Source organism: Diplotaxodon limnothrissa, linkage group LG23, assembly GCF_057381915.1.
Source record: "Diplotaxodon limnothrissa isolate DT_005_m linkage group LG23, D_limnothrissa_male_GT1.1, whole genome shotgun sequence".
Classification (NCBI taxonomy): domain Eukaryota; kingdom Metazoa; phylum Chordata; class Actinopteri; order Cichliformes; family Cichlidae; genus Diplotaxodon; species Diplotaxodon limnothrissa.
The window spans coordinates 42,217,790-42,238,820 of NC_140617.1; the positions used below are offsets into that span (position 1 = coordinate 42,217,790).

Below are 21,031 nucleotides of genomic sequence, written 5' to 3' on the forward strand. Positions count from 1 at the left end.
CCTGGAGGTTTGGGTTCTGCTTTCTGGCACCCTGAGCATGACCAGGGCACTTCAAGGAGGGTGAAGTGAGTAGACGGGGGGGATCCCTGTAGATGGTGGTTTCATCAGAGAACAAACGAGCCTTAAAAAACAAAACAAAACAAGTCCTCCTCTGGGAGGTAAAAGTTGATGCACTGTGGCTCACGAACAGATGCACGCACAACATCTGAAACAAGGGCCGGATCGATCGGACCACCCACAGCTCGTTCTTGGTTACTGGCTCATAGTCTCTGCAATCAGTAAACCAGTCACCTCTCATTCTGGCTCTAAGAAAACAGGCAGCTACATGGTGAAGAAAGGGAGGAAACGAAAAGGCTGCCCGCTTTTGTGGGATACTGAAAGTACCGTCAAAATATAAGAATTTAAAGAACTTCCTATAGATGCGGAAAACTAAAAAGACACTCACGATGTGCTCTCAGTAGCGCTTCTTTATATGTGAACTGTAATTTGGGATCACCTTTGTTTTGCTTCTTCCTTTATATTTACACAATTGACCTTATTTTGAAGATTATTAGTCCCCAAATCTGGGATTAATAAATTCAATCTTCCCTAGTTACAGCACCACACAGTCCACGTTGACTGACTGCGGGGTTTTTGGGCTGGCAGACATTTATTCTTGTTAGGGTAAAATGACAAATCGTGCAGGGAGATGGTGCGCAGACGGGTCAGATTTTTTAAACAGGAATTTTACATCTGAGTGATTTATACTCGAAATCTTTATAATCTCAGCGCTGTGGTCAAAAATGATATTGAGTTGTGACACACAGCTGGAACTGCTTTAAAGCAAAGAAATAGTCCAAAACCAAAATGACTTGCATGGCCAAATATTTGGGTATTTCATGAATAACTCTAATAGAAATCATTTTGGTATTTACCTTAAGACTATTTAAGACTTTGCTCTGATTTCTGAATGATGAGCACATTGTGGTGGATGAGTTTGTTGGCTGAAGCCCGGCCTCCTCTCAGCTGTGCATGTAGGTCCTGCAGGGCGAGTCTGGATGGAAGTCGTACTTGCTCAAACTGGAAGGGTAGTAGGTGGTGGCAAACATATTGCCTGAGGGCACCGGAGAGGGGAAATGGTTGCATGTCTCATCGTTGACATGAATGTTGTTCTTGTTCAGCATCTACAAAATGGCAAACCGTGTTTTATAAAAATCCTCACTTAAAAACCTTTAGAGTCTATCAACCATTTAGAAATGTATTTAAAGTAATTACAAGCCCACCTTGAACTCCATGGGGATGTACTTCTCATTCTTTGGCGTGGCGTTGCCCTGCTTGTTGTAAGTGAGGTGGTTTGGTGTGCTCGGGTGGATTACCGCTGACTCTGCCGATGGTCGGTTCAGGTGGTGACAGCATGTGAAGGCCAGAGCTGACAGGAGGGCTGCTGCAAAGAAACTGGCTAAGCCCACAGCTGCCAGCTGGAACAAGGTAAAGGCTGTACACAGGGAGGCGGGGAAGGAAGAGCACAGAAACAGAGCCATTGTTAAACCAGTGAGAAATGTAGCCTTGTAAGGGGATGGGTAATGATAGGCTGAGATGACAAACAATCGAGGACACTAAATAACACTGATGAAGTTTTAAGTGAAGTTTGCCTCAAAATGTTACAAATGCACACGATATGATCCGCAAGCATAAACTAAGTTTACGAATGTGTGCAATTTGTGTGTAACTATTTGTGTGCACAGCTTATTTGCGTCTGATCCAGACGCAAATAAGCTGTTTGACCACACAGGATCAAACAGCTGTGTATCATTTTCTCTTGCAAAAAAGCTTCCTTCCTTCCAAATTCGAGAACACATTGACCAGGATTATATTGATATTCAAAATATACAGAATTTATATTTCCTAGTTTTCCACTTCCACTTGAACGCAGCTTATATTTGTGGATCTGTGAAGAGCTGGCAGTGTGAAATTTCTCGTGCTCGTGGGTCATGTCGTATGCATTTGCAACACTTTTGAGGTAAAATTTTCACTGTAATAGAAAATAGTCTGTCTAGAAGGTGGTGTAAAAAATTTGAGCTTTTGTTAGAAGGGAAAGAAAGCGAGGAACTAAAAGCAACTCAAAGTTCATGTCACTACCTGAATGGGACCAATATCGATTCCACATTTTCGGCCAATCCCGTGCCACGCGGGGCCGAAGTCACAAACAAAAGTCAATATGGTACCAACTGTGTGGTACACATCAGGAGAAGAAGAAAGCCAATAACTTTTACAAGAATGGCTAGTTGTTGCTACATCCTCCAATTAAACCGAGGAGATACTGATTTGGTTTGGATGCAACGCTGGAAGAAAAGCAGGAAACCCTGCAGATATTTCATGCTGGGAATTGAAGAGCGCAGGAGGTGTGTATGTGTGTAAGCTGGGAACAATGTGTAATTATTTGGGGGAGAGTGAACAGAAAGACATCAGTTGTTTTCACTCACTTCCACAGCTCTGGTCCTCCTGACCGGGCAAAATGACTGCAGAGAAAGAGAAATGAAAAAAAAAAAGCCATCAATGTAGAGAAGAAGAAAAAAGAAAATCACAGCAGCTCTGAGAGATCAAACAAGACAAAAGTAGTTAATTTCAATTTCTCACAAAGCCTTCCCTGTTCTCGAGGTAGGCACGCTGCTGACATCTCCGCTAATTCATCTTTTTAATTTTCTCCAAATGCAGAGTGAACAAGTCAGCATTTAGCGTGCCTGATTAAACTTTTCATTCAAGTTAATTTTTCCAGCTTATATCTGCAACAGTCTGCAGCGGTCCTGTTTACATGTGCGATCATGCGCTTACCCGGCACCTCGTGAGGCTGGCACGGCCTAGACTGGGTGACGTTGCCCTGGCAGAGACTGACCTCAGCCTCTTGGTTCTCATCGCAGCGGCGGGTGCGATGCTGCAGGCCCTCGTCGTCACAGTCCCCCCACTCTGTCCATTCACCCCAACCTGCAAACACAGGAATCAGGGAAAACGACAAACGTCCAAATGAGAAACGGGAAAATAAATGAGCATTTTTCCAATCACCAACAAACTCAACCTCCTCTGCAAGGAGAGGAACTGTGTGGTAAGTCACCAAGAGTGCAGCCTGACGAGTTCTGGCCACAGTGCATCAGTGCAATGGTCATCATCATCAGTCAGCAACCTTGTGTGCCTCCCGGGATCGCTTTGTTTCGCGAACAAAAGCCTAAAATGGACGAGGAGTTGATTACACCGATTTGCCTCCCGTGTCTCTGCATTTTTTTTCTTCTTTTCAAAGTCCAAGGGAATAAAGATATACAAGAAGCTGCTCGCATCCAAATTCACGTCGATAGGGAAATTTGGAGCTATTTCATTAACTGTTTTTCCGTTCCTTCTCCGACCTTCAGACGACGCATGCTGGGAGAGGCTCCAACGGCCACATTGTTTTCCTTCTCATCACAAATATTGATTGGCCCGTGTGGGGGAGATTTCCCATCAGTGGCCAAAGAAGAAGCAGTTATTTAATCTAGATAGACTGAGAGAATCTAGAGAGTATTTTTAATGGTGTAATAATTGTAATGAATTTTTAAAAATTTAGAAATTTGGATAAAGGGGTTGTTTGTAAGAAAGTTATAAGCTGACTTTTATCTTTAACTTCACAACATTAATGTTCAAATCAGATTAACTGCAGTCCTTTGTAGTGAATCCCCCCCTAAGACACAGAAATTCATATTATAACTGCTGATAATATCTGTACCATAATTTACTCATCTTCACTTCAGTTAGAAAGCTTTTGTCTTCAAACCTAGACACAGACAAAATCTGCTAGTGATGTAATATGTTCAACTGATCCATCTGTGACCATTACACATCTTTGGTTTGTCTGAAACCTTCCATAGTGCGGCTTCACATATCCCTTCATACCCTCACAGGCGTGTATATTACAAAGGGCCTCTTCAGTATGCAGGCCTATGCAGATATCTCCTCCGTTGGCAGGGGGTGGGCTGCTGCATGTCCGAGTCCTCTGGTAGTGCCCGCCTCCACAGCTGGACGTGCACTGGGACCAGGCAGACCAGCAAGACCAGGCTCCATTCACTAGATTTAGAAGAAAACCCCATAATAATGTAACACAATGTAATGCAAGCTAATGATGGTATATAACAGTTTCATGTAGCTGTGACCTCAGTGCACAAGTGTTTTTAATTGGCATTTTTTTCATATAGTAGCAAAAAGTCTAACTGTGCAGAGGTCTATTGCGGAGGGCCATGAGTACCAAAACGAATTAAATAAATATATCATTAAATAATAAATCAAATGTGCCATTAATAAATTAAAATTGGAAAAAAAGAATTATTAAATTCAATTAAATGAATGAATATTCAATTATTTATATACTGAATTAATTAATGATTTAATGATTGATTATTTAATGAAACACAACAATAAATGAGACATACAACATACATTCATCTTGTAAACGATCGTCCCCACTAGAATAAAGACAGACAGGAAATCAATGTATGCATGCTTTAGGATGTGGGTACCTAATGATTGTTAGCCGCTAACACGTGAGCATGCAGTGACCACAGTTCTGCAGTCAGATCCACCACCCAATCAACATCAGCTCTAGGCTTAATGCTTAATGGGACCTCAGTGTCCAGCTGGTAATGTCACTGTGGTTGTGTCCACCATTTATGTACAGTCTGTGAGGTACAGTGCACTAGAAGCTCTCTGTTACCTGGACACGGTTGAGTGTTGCAGTCCTGATACTCCACCGGCGATCCCACACAGGCGCTGGGGTTGATCCTCCCTTCTATCGTCAAGCAGCTGCGTTTCCGAGTTCGGAAGCCTCTGGAGCACTGCTGGGAACAGCTGGACCACGTTTCCCAGGATCCCCATCGGGCACCTTGTGGCTGGGATGAAGTTCGGACACTTGTCTTCATTAAGTCTTCAACCAAAGCTGGCAACAAATATAAAACACATTTTGTTCTCTATCTTAGAATCCAAACAAGGGAAACAAATTACACTAAAAAAATATACAAGTCGATCACAACATCTGCCACAATCTGCTGAACGAGTCAGAAATTTTCTCTGAATTCAAATCGGAGACACGCTATTGTATGGTTTTATTGCTAAGCTCAGCAGCCAGCCTGTTATGAAACAACAATTAGCGAGGTACAATGCAGGCACAAAATGAGCTAGATTTCCCTGTACGCTGACACACACATACAGTTGGTATACCCACAATTGCAAATTATTTACATATGAATCAGAAGCTTCCTGAGGCTTTTAAATGAGGCCACCAGAAACATTTCATTAAGATTTTCTTTTCTGAGGATGACAACTTGAGAGCAGTCACACAAGCTGCGAAAAACAATGACATTTCCCACTTCCTCAGCTTTACTTATTTTGGAGTAAATACCCAAAGGGTGATACAATCCAGATTCTATGAGGGAGAAGAGAAAAAAAACAAAAGCTTAGATGACTCTGAGGGATGAAGGAAGAGGACATCTGCTTCCCCACAACAGTTCAATGATGTTTAATCAATCTGCTGACTGATGTCCACAGACAGGAAACCAGCTGTGTTTAGCGTGGCATACTGGGAGATATGCCACCAGCAGTGCTGATAAAAGCTCAGACAGATACAGCTCTAGGCAGATAGCGTGTGTACGACTGCTGTATGGAGTCGAAAAACTTCACAAAAATGATTCAAACCTTAAAAAATTTACCCCCGCTTACCCTCCCTGTGGAATCCAGGTACACCTGCATTCTAGCAGGTAATCACAGCAACAGCTGTGTTTGCACATTTACAATCAAGCACATCTGCTGTGACTTACAAACAGAAAATATGGCAACATTTCTAGTTTCCCTAAGTTGTTAAACTCGCTTTTCCACATCTCCCAGCTTATTTCCAGTACTCACAGTCAGTCTGGCAAGCTCCAGACCCGTCGTTGGGGCAGAAACGGGTCTCCACCTTCTTCCTGCCCAGCTGGAGCTGCTGGGGGTCCGGCAGAAGTGCCCGGCATGTGTACCTGAATCTCTGCTCCTGCCGTGACCCGTCTTGGCTTACATTGACGGGCATCCACTGGGTCCAGGGGGTGTTACGACGAACTTCAGGGCAAGCCTCCAGGTTACAGGCTTTGTACTCCTGCAGAACAGGATGGAAACAGCTCATCAACTTTAGAGCTAATGAAAAGGCAAATCCCAGCAGGCTACAGCTACTGCTGTCTATCCTATCACAGCTACATCTCCCAATTGATTGCAGAGAGAGCCTGCTGCCTTATTATATCCTGCCAAACAACACAAACATTACAGTTTTCCTGGGAGAGGGCTCAATCATGCAGCAACTTACTGTATTTAATAGGACATAAACTTGAGCTTTATTGAATGCAATGAAGAACAAAACCCTTTTTAGATGTGAGTTTTCCCCAGGTACAGACATTAAAGTTTAATGCAGAAGGACTTCCAGCCCTTTAATTGGGTAGTGCTTGGAAAGTTTTTCTCTACAACAGCTAACTTTGACTTTTTTTTTTTGCCCTCAAAAAAGTAAGTATAAATATTGTTAGTAAGTATAAATAAATAATTCTGACAATACAAAATGAAAAAAAATGTAGAAGCTTTCTAGAAATAGAATAGCAGAGCAGATAGACTGGGTTGGCTCAGATTTCCCAAGTGTTTCCAAAAAATGGCAGGGCTTCAGAGTTCAAATGTATACCTAATAAAGTGGCCTATGATGTGGACAGATAGACAGATGTTTTCCCCCAAGTCTAGCAGACTGAGACTGAGCAGAAAGAGCGGGGACTGTGTGTACCTGCTGTACAATCTGAGGTACTTGTGGGGAAAACAAACGTCCTTAATCTTGTTGTGTAATAAAAACAGACAAGTAGGTCACTCATGTCTGCAAATCAACTCGGATATTATTTTGCCTACTCTCTTCTCTTCACATATAGAGCAAAAATACCGTAGCACATCCAGGACAGCTGTTTCCGTTCTCACAGCTTCTCGTCCTGGAGTGGACCCCCCCACCACAGTCAGCACTGCAGTGAGCCCAGGGTCCCCACGCAGTCCACACTATGGGAAGTGGGCATGGCTTTTTCTCATTGCACAGCCTGGAAATACAAAGAGGAATGCACACTCACTCACACACAGAGCTTTGTAATGCAGTAATCGGGCCTGATCGCTAAATTCTGAAGTAACCTCCTCACCTCTCCTCCCGTCCCTGGCCGACACAGACTCTACCGCCGTGGCGAGGTGCGGGGTTATTGCAGGAGCGCTGCCTCACCTCAAACCCAATGCCGCAGCTGCTGCTACACTGGCCCCACGATGACCAGGGAGTCCAGCCGCCATTCCTGAGAAAGAGAACATAAGAAGGGATGTGACTGAGCCTGATGTTTTAAAACGAATGTGTTTTTTAAGCAAACTGTCTCCTTTTATGAGTGTATTAGTTGTTAGAATATAGTTGAACATAAAGGACTATTTTTAGATTTACTTACATAACAGTGCATTTTTTCAAAGATTGATTTCAAAGGATTAGTATGGGAATAATGGATGTCTGCATGAAAAGAAATATACCTGGAGCAGTTTGCCACCTGGATCGTCGGGCCCTTGCATTCAATCCCTCCACATCTGGCCACCGGTCCATTGCAAAAGCGCGACCGACACAAACAGCTGCTGATGGAGCCATCACCATCATCGTGGTTACAAGGCTGCCAAGGCTTCCACGGACCAAAACCACCATCCTGAGTCAGGTTCCTCACCTCCAGAGAGGATTAGAGAATCACATATGATAATTAGCATGCTATATTAGGCTAGTGATAATGAGTTTTTGTTTTTTATTATCAAACAGGGAACTTGTGATGAAATTCTTATTACCGTAGAAGTGAGACAGGAAAGATCTATACAACAGACAAACCCAGTGTCTTACAGGGCATTCAGTGATGTTCTGCGTCCACTGGTTCATGTTGGAGCTCTCCTCGATGGTGGTGCACCGCTTCTGTTTATGATCCCAGCCACAGTAAGGGTCCCGGGCCTCCATGCAGGAGCTAACAGGTATTTAGATAGACTATCAGTGTCTGTAGATGCCTTTCTTTAGCAGTTTGCAGATTTTTAAGCTGACACAAAGTCGGACAATCTACTGATTGTTGTGTTTCTGCTCATAAAAGATCTCCTGTTGTGTTTTGAGTGAGAAAGCTGTCAACTATTCCAGCAGTGTACTCATTGTCAACAAAATTCATAAAAGCCTGCTTGATATGTCTGCTCTGAGTCTTGCAGAACTGTACCCTGACAGTCCAAAATGTGTCTCTTTGTAGGGAAGATAAATAGGGCTCTTAACAGAATCATCTTTGTCAGCATTTGTTCGCAGGCCCTTAAGACTTGGACACCCGCGTGTGTTTCTTAGTAGATTTGCCCACTCATCACCAGCACCAGAAAATCAATATATGTGCAGGCTCACACAGACTAAAGGCTACAATTTTTCATTTTTCTTATGCTAAATATTTATACTCGGTCATATTTATGGTTCTTATGTTCATTAATCTGTAGGTATATTTGTTTCTATTTGGTATAAAGACTAAAAGCATTGTAGAAAATCTTGGACCAAACCGTTCAGTTGGGTAGCTGGAGCAGCGCTCTAATGGGATCTTCACCAATCTGTCATTGAGGCCCACAAACAGTGATCTGTCATTGTGGAGAATTTGCAGACTCTTTATTGGCCCCACTTTCCCTTCGGGCAGGATCCTGAGCTCCTCCAGGTAGCAGTCATGCAGGCTTTTATTGGTTGTGGAGAGAGCCTTCAGAATGGTGCCATATTCTTTTAAGATAATAGTAATAAGAGCAAGCTCCAGGATAGCAGATAAAAAAACGGTTCGAGTGATTATTTTCTAATTTTTAATTAGAACATGTCTCACCCGTGCCGATGTACATGACGTGGTAGAGAGAGTGTCGGCCCTGCACGATATCCACCACCAGCTTAGAGAAACGTAGGTTGTCCTGGGTGAGCAGGGGGTTGACGGTTACTGGCTGGACCACGTCATTCATGAGGAAGAGCCGCTGGGCGTCCTGGAGGCTGCGCTCTGTCAGGTTTCCCCCATTGGCGCCCTCCTCTAACGTGCCACACTGAGCAGTCAAGAAGGAGGCAGCAGAAGGGCGTTTAGTGAAAGGGAAGCTTCTCATATTGTGTCTGTGAAGGTTCTTAGTCCTCCAGGTCATCGTAGTCTAAGGAGCTTGGAAAGAAGCCCGTTTTCACACCTTGGCTCATGTGATTAGGTAGAGGATCATTAGGGGGTCCTTTTGTCCCTCTTGGGGGGAAACTCCCACAGGGTTTAATCTGGGACTCTCCACCATTTGACCCTAGAACTGAAGAAGCTTCTCGGATGAGAGGTGAAACGTCTTCAAGCAACTTGAAGTCCAGACGCTTTTCTTTCCAAGCTCCTTAGACTTCTTATACTGTGTTATTATAGACAGTCTGCATAATTCATAATCCAGAAAAGTCTTATTTGTAATATACTGGCCAATTATGCAGTCTCTTAGTTCTTCGTCTAGCTGAAACATGCATTTAAACACACGTCTCTTAAGATTCTCCACCTCAAAAGCCCATTTTCTTCTGATGCTGCTCCTCATTCAGTGTTTGTGCACTGCACCTCCACATAAGGCAGGGGTGTTAAACATAAGGCCTTAATCTTTACTGGCCCAGTAAAGATTAAAATTTGGCCCACTGGAAGGCGCTAGAAAATGTGGAGGAGAGATATTTGGTACTTTTAACTGTATTTTCACAAGTTTTATATCTTTTTCAACTGATAAAGACCTCCCCTGCAGCTATGCATGCTACACCAAAGTAATGAAGTTATAAACAATTAAATGACAGAAAAGTTCCTGGTTTTTACAGTGTCCACAGTAAAAAAAAAAAGAAAAAGGGTAAAGTCCGATGATGGATATCTTATTATCGTTAGGCATGTAAATAGTTTTGTGCATGCTAGCTTAATGGCAATCTTACAGGCAACAAATGCTTCATGAAAAAATTGTTAAGCTTTTTTTGTTTTATATTTAAGGACAAAATTTCAGGCAAGATCATTACTGTTGCTAAAGGACTGTTAGCGACAGTGTTAATTTATATTAAATAAATGCAAGGTTAAAATTGCACATAGCAAAACACAAGCTTATATACAGACATTATACAACAGGAAATGTGACTACAGTTTCCCTGTAGCTCAAACTGAACAGCACTTTGCAGATGCATTGGGAAATTTGCCAAGCATTTATTTTGGGGACATGTATTTGTTGGAGCTGAGCAAAACTTCTCTGCTGCACTGCATTTAGATATCTGCAATCAGCACAGAGTGATGAAGTGGAAGTCAGTCTTTTGAAAATTTCTTTACAAGCCTTCGTGGAATTGCTGGGCAACTGTGGCAAGATAAAGCTGTTTGCTTTAGTGTCCTCACCAACCTCATGTTCTCAGAGAAAAATACATATGTATGAAGAGGTCTGAATTCTTTGTCATTGTCCATGTTTTGAAATGAGTTACCTGAAAGTTGGGTATAGGGTTTGGAGTGGCCAGCCAAGCAGTGCGCGGGTTCTCCTGGTATCGAAATGGGCCATTGAAGGCTTGGGTGATGGCGCTCAGATTAAAAGCACAGACAGCAGAAGCTGATATGCTGTTTCTAGAGAAGCACAGGAAATTACAATGCTCAGGTCTTAGCTAATGAATGTGAAGGAAAGCAAACATTCTTGAGCACATCTCTACAGAAAAGCACATATTTCTATTTTAACAGTAAAATACAAACATAACCTTTTAGTTGCCTCAGTTGAAACTACTCTATGGAATAAACATTAGTGTGTAGTCTTAAAGCAAGCCCCAGTGGCACAGCTGATATGCGAGAGGACACATTTGCCAAAATAAATTACCTTTCATACAAACATGATAAGAGATATTAATAGTTAGTACTTTTGGTCAAAGTTTTATTAAAAAGCCTCAAAATGCTGTCTAGGTATATTAGCCAGAAAAAGACTAATGTACACAATATCACTGTAACTTACCAAACCAAGTGTTTTTTACTTGGCTTTAAATAAGGCAATGTACAAGTGCCAATGTGTTAACATTTACGACTTTAAAGAAGAAAAAAGCACATTTCTAGCACAGTATAATAACCTGTCTTGGTTTTTATAGACAATGACAAAGTACATGGCAGCTGTCCAGGAACAAATGCTTTAAAGCTATGTGTAATTAAGGTTGTGTAGACCTGGAGTGACCTGTAGGTGCACAGACAACTGTAGCTGCTAGCTATAGTCTCACCTCAGCTAATTCATGCCCATATTTTCCACCAATTTTGTGAAATTATGTGACAGACAGTATTGCCTTCTGGGTAGTTCATTGTACTAACAGGCTGTCTAACTCTTTTGAGTCAATTCTATGCATTATTGATTGTATTTAGGACAAATTGGCTAATGACTACTGTTGCAAAAGGACTATTAGCGACAGTGTTAATTTATATTAAATAAATGCAAGTTTAAAATTGAACATAGCAAAACACATGCTTATATACAGACACTGACAGTGTGTCAGTGTGGCAGCATGTGTGTCAGTGGAACACAATTTGCTAACCTAGCTAGCTTTCAATAGCTAGCTTAGCACTCCATCCTTGTGTCTATATTTAGCCACGTTAAGCAAGCTGGTAACAGCAAAAACACAAAATTTGTTGGTGAGGCTACAGTGAGTGCATCTTTCTTTCATATCCTCCTGAGAACCGAGGAAAGTTTCTTTCATTGTAACTTTTTTGTGATGTCCTGCCTATTTGGAGCTGAAAGAGGCCACCCAAACACACTTTTGAAAACAACAGGACTTATTAGGGTAGCTCAAATAAGTCAAAATATATTGACCAAAAACAAACGTCCATTAAAGAGGACATAAATGAACAGACTGGTTCTCAGGAGGATATACTCTATGACCCAGTGACCCAGTGTTTTGAGTTTTAGTTCATTTTGATGTTTATATGTTTAAGCTCATTAGGTTTCCTATGTTCATTTGCTTATCAGTTCCCCCTTGTGTTTTCAACCCCTGTGAAGTCTCCCTTGCCCTTCATGTGTTTCATGTCTGTGAGTCTCATATTGTCATGTCTGCATTATGTTTCCTGTTTTATTTTGAAGGGGTCCGGTGTTCCTATGTTCAATGTTTTTAGTTTTACTCTCCTCTTGTGACGTTGTTATGTTCATGTGTGTCAGCTGTTTCTCCATGTGTTTCCATTTCCCTCATTATCCTCCTGTGTGTATTTAGTCGGTGTGTTCTGGTCATTCTTTGTCAGGTCGTCTGTTGGCCGCGCCATGTTTCCAAGTTTCATGTCTAGGTTTTTCTTGTTGTTTGTTTAGTTCTCCCAGTTTAGGGTAATGTTAGTTTTACTTCAGTCTGCCTTGCCCTTTGTTTGTTCCTTTTTTACCAGCCATATTAAACGGCTTGCTTTTTGTTAACATTCAAGTGTTGTTCCCTGTTCCTTGGAGTCTGCATTTTGGGTCCTTCTTGTCAATTCATACAGTCTGCCCTCGCCAGACTGTGACATAAAGTCTATGAAATGACATTATTAACAAACAGAACTCACACATTAGTGGTAAAAATGCCATAAATCAGATCTTGCTCAGGTAAGTAGAAGGTGCTCTGGAGCTCGTTGTAGTAAAAGGGGATTTCTCCTGAGCGTGAGCAGTTGAGGCGAGCCTTCATGAAGGTGGTCCAGGTGTCCTCCAATAGAAAGCGTCCACCCATATCATTCTTACAGACCCGAGCCACTCGAGAGAACACCATTTTCCCACAGTCATTTTCCACCGCAGTTTCCCTCAAGAAGAAGTACGCAAAACGACCAATCTCATAAACAGACACAAAATGAGGCTCTAGAAGAATAGAAGAGGCAGAGACACAGGTCAGCGTGATGGACCAACGAAAGAGTGATGAAAAGGACAAACTTTGTGGTGCTTTGTTAACCGTTGAGCCATTTAGAGTTGTACTGGGCGGTGCGCAGGGGCGGCATGTTGCCCAGGCTCCTGTAGATCACTGGGTCACGTCCAGAGAAATCAATCACTGTGGCAGCATACAGCTCGCCCTTTTCTGTGATCATGGCAGTGGAGTTGTGACGCGGGTCGTAGGGACATCGGGCAACACCGTTCACAGTGTCTAACACCTGGCTGAGGTTAGAAATCTGACGAAAAGAAGGGAAAACTGAACTAAGCATTTCCTGCTATTTTAGTGGGTTGACAACCGATTTGTTCTTTCTGTTTTTATCGCTTTATTCACATTATTTCAAAACTTTTAATGAATTTCAAAACTTTTAATAATGTAATCTTCAGTTTCTATCATTTCCCAAATGCACAAAGCTGCTGAAGACATCTGAGGATCACAAAGGCACCAAAACTATTTATAATTACTAAATATAATTACAAAATATATAGAGAAAAGATAAATTAGCTAATCAAAGTGACTAGAAGAAAATGACTTTTATTGTCAGATTTCTTGATTTTATCCTTTTTAAATTCCATGTCCTTTTTCCATTTTACATTGAGCTCTAGCAACTTATAATTGCCTTTCTTTTAATTACCCCAAAAGGATTTTAGACTATAAAATATGTATTTTCTTGTCATATAGTTTCATTAATTCTACTTAAGTGCAAAAACTGCCATTTTACTAACCTGTCTGGTTATGCAGACCGGGGTAAAAGCATTGGTCCCACATGTGAAGAGCGTCCTTCCGCTTATCAGCAAAACCCGTACATAGTTTTGGCATTCACCCTGCAGACAAATACGCCAGAACTCAGTTTTACTGTTTCATGACATGTCATCAAAATGTCCAATATAATATAATCATATAATAACATAATCCAGTCTAACGTAATATGTTTCTGAATACACAGACAAATATCTGTATTTCAGTCACAGCACAATACCTCAGATTTGCCTTTGCTCTGACATGAGCGCTTTGTGTCTTCATCGGATGCCCATTCTGTTGCCTGAGGAGAAATGTTCAATTGTAGAATGTTTTTTTTTTATATTGGACCTTTTATATTTAATAAGAGATACTGTTAAAATGTTTAAAAATAAAATGTCTTTGACAGTAGTTCATTTTTGTGTAGTCTTAACCTTACCTGTATGAGGGAGGTATTATTCAAACTCAGTCTGAAGAGGAAATTTCTGTAAAAGATATTTTATTTTAGAGCTAAAACAACAGACTGCTCACAGTAGCAGTGTACAGCATATAAATGTTATCCTCTAGTATCTCCCAACTTCTGTCCAGACACAGTTTGATCAAAACACATTTGTGCCGCCTGGGCAAAATAACTGTATAGCTTGTGTTGCTGGATTTTTTCTTCTTCCTTTTGGGTCTTTTTACTCCATTTAAGAGCTGTCTTTACCCTTTAGTGCTGTTTTTGGGCTTTCGGGACTTTGTGTTTTAATTTAAAAAAATAAATGTTGTGTGTATTTCCCGTGTTTATGTCCAGAAATATCATCATGTAAGAATTGGGGGCTTGTCCAGGATATGAACGCTGGCACGCTTCTATGATGACACATCATGTATCCACTTTACACCACTGTATGCTAGTAACATGCTGTATGATTACTGTTTGAGTAATGCATGCTATTTGGTACCTTGCTCCTACAACAAGCTGGTTTCGTCTCAGGTCCAAAGCAAGTTGGGAGAAGTCCTTTGCACCTGGATGTGAGAACTCAGACACCCAAGACCTCAGTGCTGGATGCACAAATAATCAAATGATAAGGAGTGAGGGGAAAAAATAAGAAGAAAGAGTATAAAAGTAAGTGAAAGGAAAAGCAGGAGATGATAACATGAAATATGAGAGACAAGAGAAGAAGATGAAAAAGATCCATTATCCAGTGTTTGCCTTTTGCCAACTTTACAACTCATCTTTAATCGTAGGGCCTAAGACCAGAAAGGAGGCTTTTAAACAGACTGAAAGTACTGATTTATTTTCCAAAATTATAGGGTAGGAAATAAAGATCTGGAAGTCTCCCAATTTTCATATTATATTACTTGTTCTAATTAATTAGCAATCTCTTGAAATAATTTATCTTGAATTCAACAACATAAATTTACCATTACATAAGACTGTTCAATGTCAAAGTAATAAGATAAGTAAGGTATATCTGTCAGGTCTTTACTTTTTTCTCTCAACTTGTGCAGTTGTCTCAGATTTTTTTAAGGACACATTGCATACCATACTGAGATATTACAGACCTTTACATTGTAGCTCTTTGGGACACACCTACAATTTTATGTCTTTCTATTAAACAAATGGGAACAAATTATTTGTTTTGTAACGGGTTGCTAGTCGCAAAGTGCCTAAAGATACACAAAGAACCAATTAAAATTTTGATCTTTCCTAAGTTGTCCATTGTGTGTAGACCCAACACTGGTTCATCGCTTGAGTAAGGTGCCTTTTTTGCCAGGTCAAGTACAAGGACTGGGCTAAAAACATGTGAAAAAGACAACATCCAATCCTGAAGAAACATTGCTCAAAACCAATTTAAAAGATAAGTATGTCTGCCTCCCTTTAAGCAAAATATAAAGAAATGAGGGGTGGCTTAAGACTTTTCCATCTTATCAAGAACTTTGTTTTGAAAGTTTCTTTATAACTTTAGTCTATCATGGTTGATATTACATGCCCTTAATTGAAAACCACCACCTGAGCAGTATGACAGCCAATCAGAACTGAACGGTAAATAGCTGTTTTACATGAGCTTCGGGGAGGGCGAACAAACCACATACAAATGAATGCTTCCCGCAATGTTTCAGAGCAAATTACTGCTGCCTCTCAGGACTAAATGCCTGTTCCTCTCATTTGATAGCCAGCTTGTGGGAAAAAAAATGTATCAACAACAAAAGCAGCACGGTTTGCCAGGCAAACACTTTGAGCTGAATGTAAACTGACATCCAGTCAAAATAATGACATCAAAGGCCCTTTCACAGTCATTAGACAGCTGAAGAAGAGCATTTAATGAGGCCATGCTGCAGACACAACATCAACACCTTTATTAATTTCACATAAATCTTTACATTCAATTTTTTTGCAGAAATTGCCAAGCACAGTTTCAACTTTCAACGTGTCTTTTGTAAGCCTCGATGCATGAGATAAACACAATTCCAACAAATCCTTATGAATGCAAATTAATTCCAACTAAGAGTTCATAGTGCTGCCAGATTTCACAACCTTATATTAAAGTCACGCTTCACACTTTAATCTCAATTAATGTCACATAAAACAACAAATTGAAAGGTTATGAGCACCAGCGTGTCAAGATGCTTATTAGAAACTGAACTATCATTCTTGTCTGGTCTCAGTTCTGCTTTGAATAGCTCTGAAAGAGGGCAACAAAACAACATGAATACAAACCATCACTTGAACAGCAGTGATTTTCAGAGAGCTATTGAATCCAAATTGCTTTTGTGCACTTCCCTGTGTACATAATGAGCTGCTGCAAAGCGGACAAGGGCAGGCAGTCTAAGTCTCTCATTCAAAATACCAATCTGACAGCTGACAAGGAGAAGCGACTTGTTTCTTGGACTTTCTCTTTTAAGAAGAAATTAGTTAACTACAGGGAATCAGAAATCGACACTCATTCTTGCAACAAAAGAGCCAATTAACTAAGAGCGTCTAGTTTCATTTCAGATTGCAGAACTGTCTACACTTTGCATTATGTAAGTTGCCGTCTGCTGCTTGTAAACTTCTTTGCATTTTAGCAATTTTATTTAACAAAATGAGCACAGGAAAGAAAATAAGATTACAGCAATGATCATTGTTATTACTGGACCTGGATCCTATATTAGGGATACCTTGCTGATGTCAGGTCAGACCTGCTCTTGGCACCAGAAGAACTTGAATTCTTAATGGCATAAATTGAACAAGATGCTGGAAACGTTCCTCGCAGATTTTGGATGTGATAGAGTCACGCAGTTGCTAGATTTGAAGTCAGTGTCAGATGATATGAGCTTTATCCTGCTGGGAGCAGCCATCAGACGATGGGTCTACTGTGGTTATACAAGGACAGACATGGTGAGCAGCAAGACTCAGGTAGGCTGCGGAGTTTAAACAATCGACTGGTATTAAGTGTGCCACACCATTATACCACCACCAGTCTGACCCATTGTTAACTTTGGTGATAATTGTAACCTCAGTTTCCTGTTCTTAGCTGACTGCCCAGTGTGGTCTTCTGCTGCTGCAGCAGAGCTGAGTGCTTCCAAGGGTGCAAAGATGCTGTTCTGCATACCTATTTGGGAAAATCCAGCAGATCAGCAGTTTCTGAAATAATCATCTTTCTCAATCATCTTTCTTCCCAATTCAGATGCTTGGTTTCTTTGGTCCGTTTCTTCAGATTTACTGTGTATTTCCTGTGTATTCTGTGCTTCCTTGTCTGCTCTTGTGTCATTTCCTGCTTTATTTTATTGTTTGTTGTTTTCTTGTGTTCTATTTACCTCTTGTCTTTGTCTTTTTCCACCACTACAATGCCCTGATTGCTTCCAGCTGTTATCGTTTTACCTTGCTATACATGGTGGCTTTTTGTGTCTCCCTTTGTCAGTTGTTCCTTTTTGGTTTCTTTAATGATTTTTACAATTTCTATATCAGTTAAAACTCACCTTTTGCTTGTTATATCATCTTCATTCTGTGTCCTGTGTTTTTCTCTTCTTTTCAGACGGAAACATAACTTGTCCAGGATAAAAATAATTATTATTTATTATTGCTGTTCCTTGTCTATTTCCATTTCCAGTGGCATTTAACAAACATAATTTCTCAAAAGCTGTAGACTGTTGTGGGTTTTATGGTTGGTTACAATATGGCTGTGAGAGCAATAGAACAAGCCGTGCAACAGCGTTTAGACAGCAGTGATTAGAGCAACAAAAGTAGGTGAAATGACATTCTAAACGTTTAAAGCTTTTATGGATTTGGACAAGACTTTTGTGCAAGCACCCAGGTTGCTGTGCTGATAAATTTTCATGAGAGCATTTTTTGAATGCAAACTAATCAATCGCTGTTGCTGTGGTGGTTATAGCTGAATATACAAACCCAACGAAAATCAGTTTTTAAAGAGCGGCGAATGAAATGTTGAGAGATGGCATTGATTTAAAGTTGGTGGATAAGTGAAGATTGTTATACAATTATGCAATCGTTATTTAACTTTACAAAGGACCATAAAATGTTTGTGACCCAACCAAAGCTCCTTCACAAAGATACCATTTCAGCTTCAGGGACTCTTTATTGTTTGTGTAGCAGGGTCTGGCCAGAGAACCTCCTTGTGCTTCCAAGAAAAAATTATACAAAGTTAAAGTAAACATTACCAAGGGATCTTTAGATCCATATATGTACGTTCTTATTCAGTGAAGCACTGGAGTAAAGCACTGTTTAGCAGCCATGGTTTGACATGAGAGTATGATCAAAATGTAGGGTGATAAAATCAGAAGGGGCAGACATATACAGTTTTTTTATACTTTAATTTAAATCGAAAATGTATATCTTATGTAGCCTTTTGCATACAGTTGGTCCTCATACAACCCTTAATCCAAAGCCTTTACGTCACTTATTCAAGCAAAAGATGCATTTTGATTACCATTTTACAATAAGGCTACCACACTGCTCGCTCACAACAACCTGCTTAAAGAGCCTGAATTTGAGAACTGTAGACAGTCTAGGAAACGCATGCATGTCTACAAGTTTGCCTAATTGTCAACATCAGCATGACAACCCGATCGTTGTGTGACAAGGTTAAGATCTCTGATCTTGATGTTGGGTACGTGGACTAACCGGCTGCATGTGAAAATCATCACTTTGAAAGTGGGCTCAAAGAAACACGGCCTTTGTGTGCGTGACTCTTTTCAATTCGCCGACTTTCTCATATATTTGTGTGTGTACTCTTACATAAAAAAAACAACACAAATTATGTTGTTTGAAAACAGAAATTGTCTTGTGGAAAATAAATACGTTGTCCTCTTTTCACAATGGGTAAATGTGCAAGCAACACAGTCTCTTATTTCAGCTAAAAAAGTGTCTCCCTTCAGCATGAACTTTGGTGCTAGGTTGGAGCCTTTGTTCAGTTTGGCATGTGCACATAAGTTGCTACGATGGGGTGGGCCTAAACTAAAGTGATTAAAATGTATAAAGTTCCTGATTTTGCAAGCGTGCCTTCATTTTTGAGCCCTAACTTCATTCGTGGCCCTCCTCCCCACTCTATCAGTGGTGTGTTTCTTTGCTCACCTTGGTAGGAAACAACAGGATGTTCCTTTCTGCTGCAGTCGGCAGGCTTGATGTGAGGCTCCTCTGACAGACACATGGATAAACAGATGACCAGCACAAGGCCACAGGGGGAGAGGGCCCATACCCCCCACCCTGATGTTACCATAGTTACAACCACATCCAGTCTTCTATCAGGTCCTCAGGAATCACCTGTCGGAGCAGAAGTGATATCTGTCAATCAACCAGACAGTAATGGCAGGGAGAGTAAACCAATCAGCCTTGTGACAAATAAATATCCTTATATTTTTTGGCATTTAGATAATCACTCTAGAAAACTCAATACATCAGTGCTGGACTCTAAAAATCCATATCCACTCAGTAATAGCTCACACTTGCACACACTCTCTTCTCTCCGTCCTCCTGCCCATTCATCTAAATTAATTTTGCCAGTCGACCGGCCCCGCTGTCCCTCCTCACTTTCAGTCTGTCTGCTTTTGGTGTCCATCGCCTCAGTGTCAGCAGGACTCGGTCATGGCTAATTCACCTCAAAAGGCCAGAGCCGCCAATCTTCACTAACGCCAGCTCTCAAACTTTGGGTGCCTCTTTCTGACTGAGGGGATCCATTCAGAGATGAGCCCCGGGCACAGAGCCAAACAGGAGGGTGTGCCACATGAAGGGTCGAATTCATTTTATATGAATCAGAATCTGCTCAAAGGTGATGATCTGATGGTGACTTTAGGCACAAAGATCAAAGGCTCTTTTATGTAGTTTACAAATTTCCATCCAGCTGCGTCAGACAAGTATCAGACTTTTGCTTTCTCACGTGCAGCACACAGAGGGAGGCAGCGTTCAAGATACTCTGTTTGGTAGAGTAAATGCAGCCACATACTAGCTGTAGCATACATACTGACGCTGGCAAGTTAGTTACAGGCTAACGTCTAATCCAAATGTGTTGGGTCTTTGTGTTTTCACGCACACTTCTGTGGGGCTACATTTTCTCATTTATTTAGAAATTCACAGACTGGAAACAGAGCAGGACAGGACAGAGTGACACCCACCAATAAAGGATGTTACTATCACTTTTCATTGGCTGCATGCATTCACCAAGATATTTAAAGTTTGCTAAATTAAAAAAAATGTGGATGCAAACAAGGATAAAGACCTTTAAATGTTTTTGCATGTGAAATGACTCTATGTATGAGCTCTGAAATGGAAAAAAATGTCTTTTGAATCATCTAATAAATTTCTGTTTTAAGCTCCACTCCTGTACTGGCCAGTGAACCATTCAGATGTGAGCAAGCGTTTAAGTAGCTGAAGACTACAGGAGACACCTTCACCATGAGAGCACGTGAAATGCCTGAATCTAGCTACACTGTCGCCTGAGGGTTAGGCGGGACTAGAGCACAAATTTGACTCTGAAAATGTCTGAGCTGAGTGATAAATGAGTTTATGGAAAAGGCCATAATGTTCCAACTATGTATTGAAAACTTGAACATCCTCAACACTACAGGGCAGCATATTTCTTGCCCATTCACAGCGGCGTCTTTTTCTTTAACCCTTAAACCAGTTTCAGTGCAGCTGCTACGCACTACAAAGAATGGAGGCGGTGAATGTCTGCCTGTCTACTGCTCACTGGGAGGACTGAATACGTGTGGAGGCAGAGGTTTTTCAGCCTGCTGGGTCTTACATTGCTGCTTAATGAAGCGACAGGAGCAGAGCCTCCACCGCTGGCCTCGCCTTTGTTACGGGGCCACGGTCCTCTCACCGCGCAAAGGCTGGCCAGTGAGAGGCCTAATGTTCTGGGATTTGTCTATTCAGCCCAACGAGGGGGAGCGACAGTGGACGTCAGT

The 21,031-nt window shown here is 41.1% G+C and overlaps 1 protein-coding gene across 1 annotated transcript; it reads right to left on the reverse strand.

Moving 5' to 3' along the window:
• Positions 1–1,001: 1,001 nt before the first annotated feature.
• Positions 1,002–19,347, reverse strand: LOC146608741 (semaphorin-5B-like). The gene is made up of 21 exons (XM_085347262.1): positions 19,203–19,347; positions 14,590–14,689; positions 14,088–14,133; positions 13,890–13,952; positions 13,636–13,734; positions 12,935–13,148; positions 12,558–12,843; positions 10,493–10,628; positions 8,880–9,087; positions 8,575–8,782; positions 7,898–8,015; positions 7,546–7,730; positions 7,179–7,322; positions 6,935–7,082; positions 5,896–6,121; positions 4,712–4,933; positions 3,898–4,068; positions 2,812–2,961; positions 2,463–2,498; positions 1,263–1,474; positions 1,002–1,163 (listed from the first exon to the last, which is right to left on the reverse strand). The coding sequence occupies exons 1-21, from the start codon at positions 19,345–19,347 to the stop codon at positions 1,002–1,004; spliced, it is 3,279 nt and encodes a 1,092-aa protein (XP_085203388.1).
• Between the last annotated feature and the right edge of the window lie 1,684 nt (positions 19,348–21,031).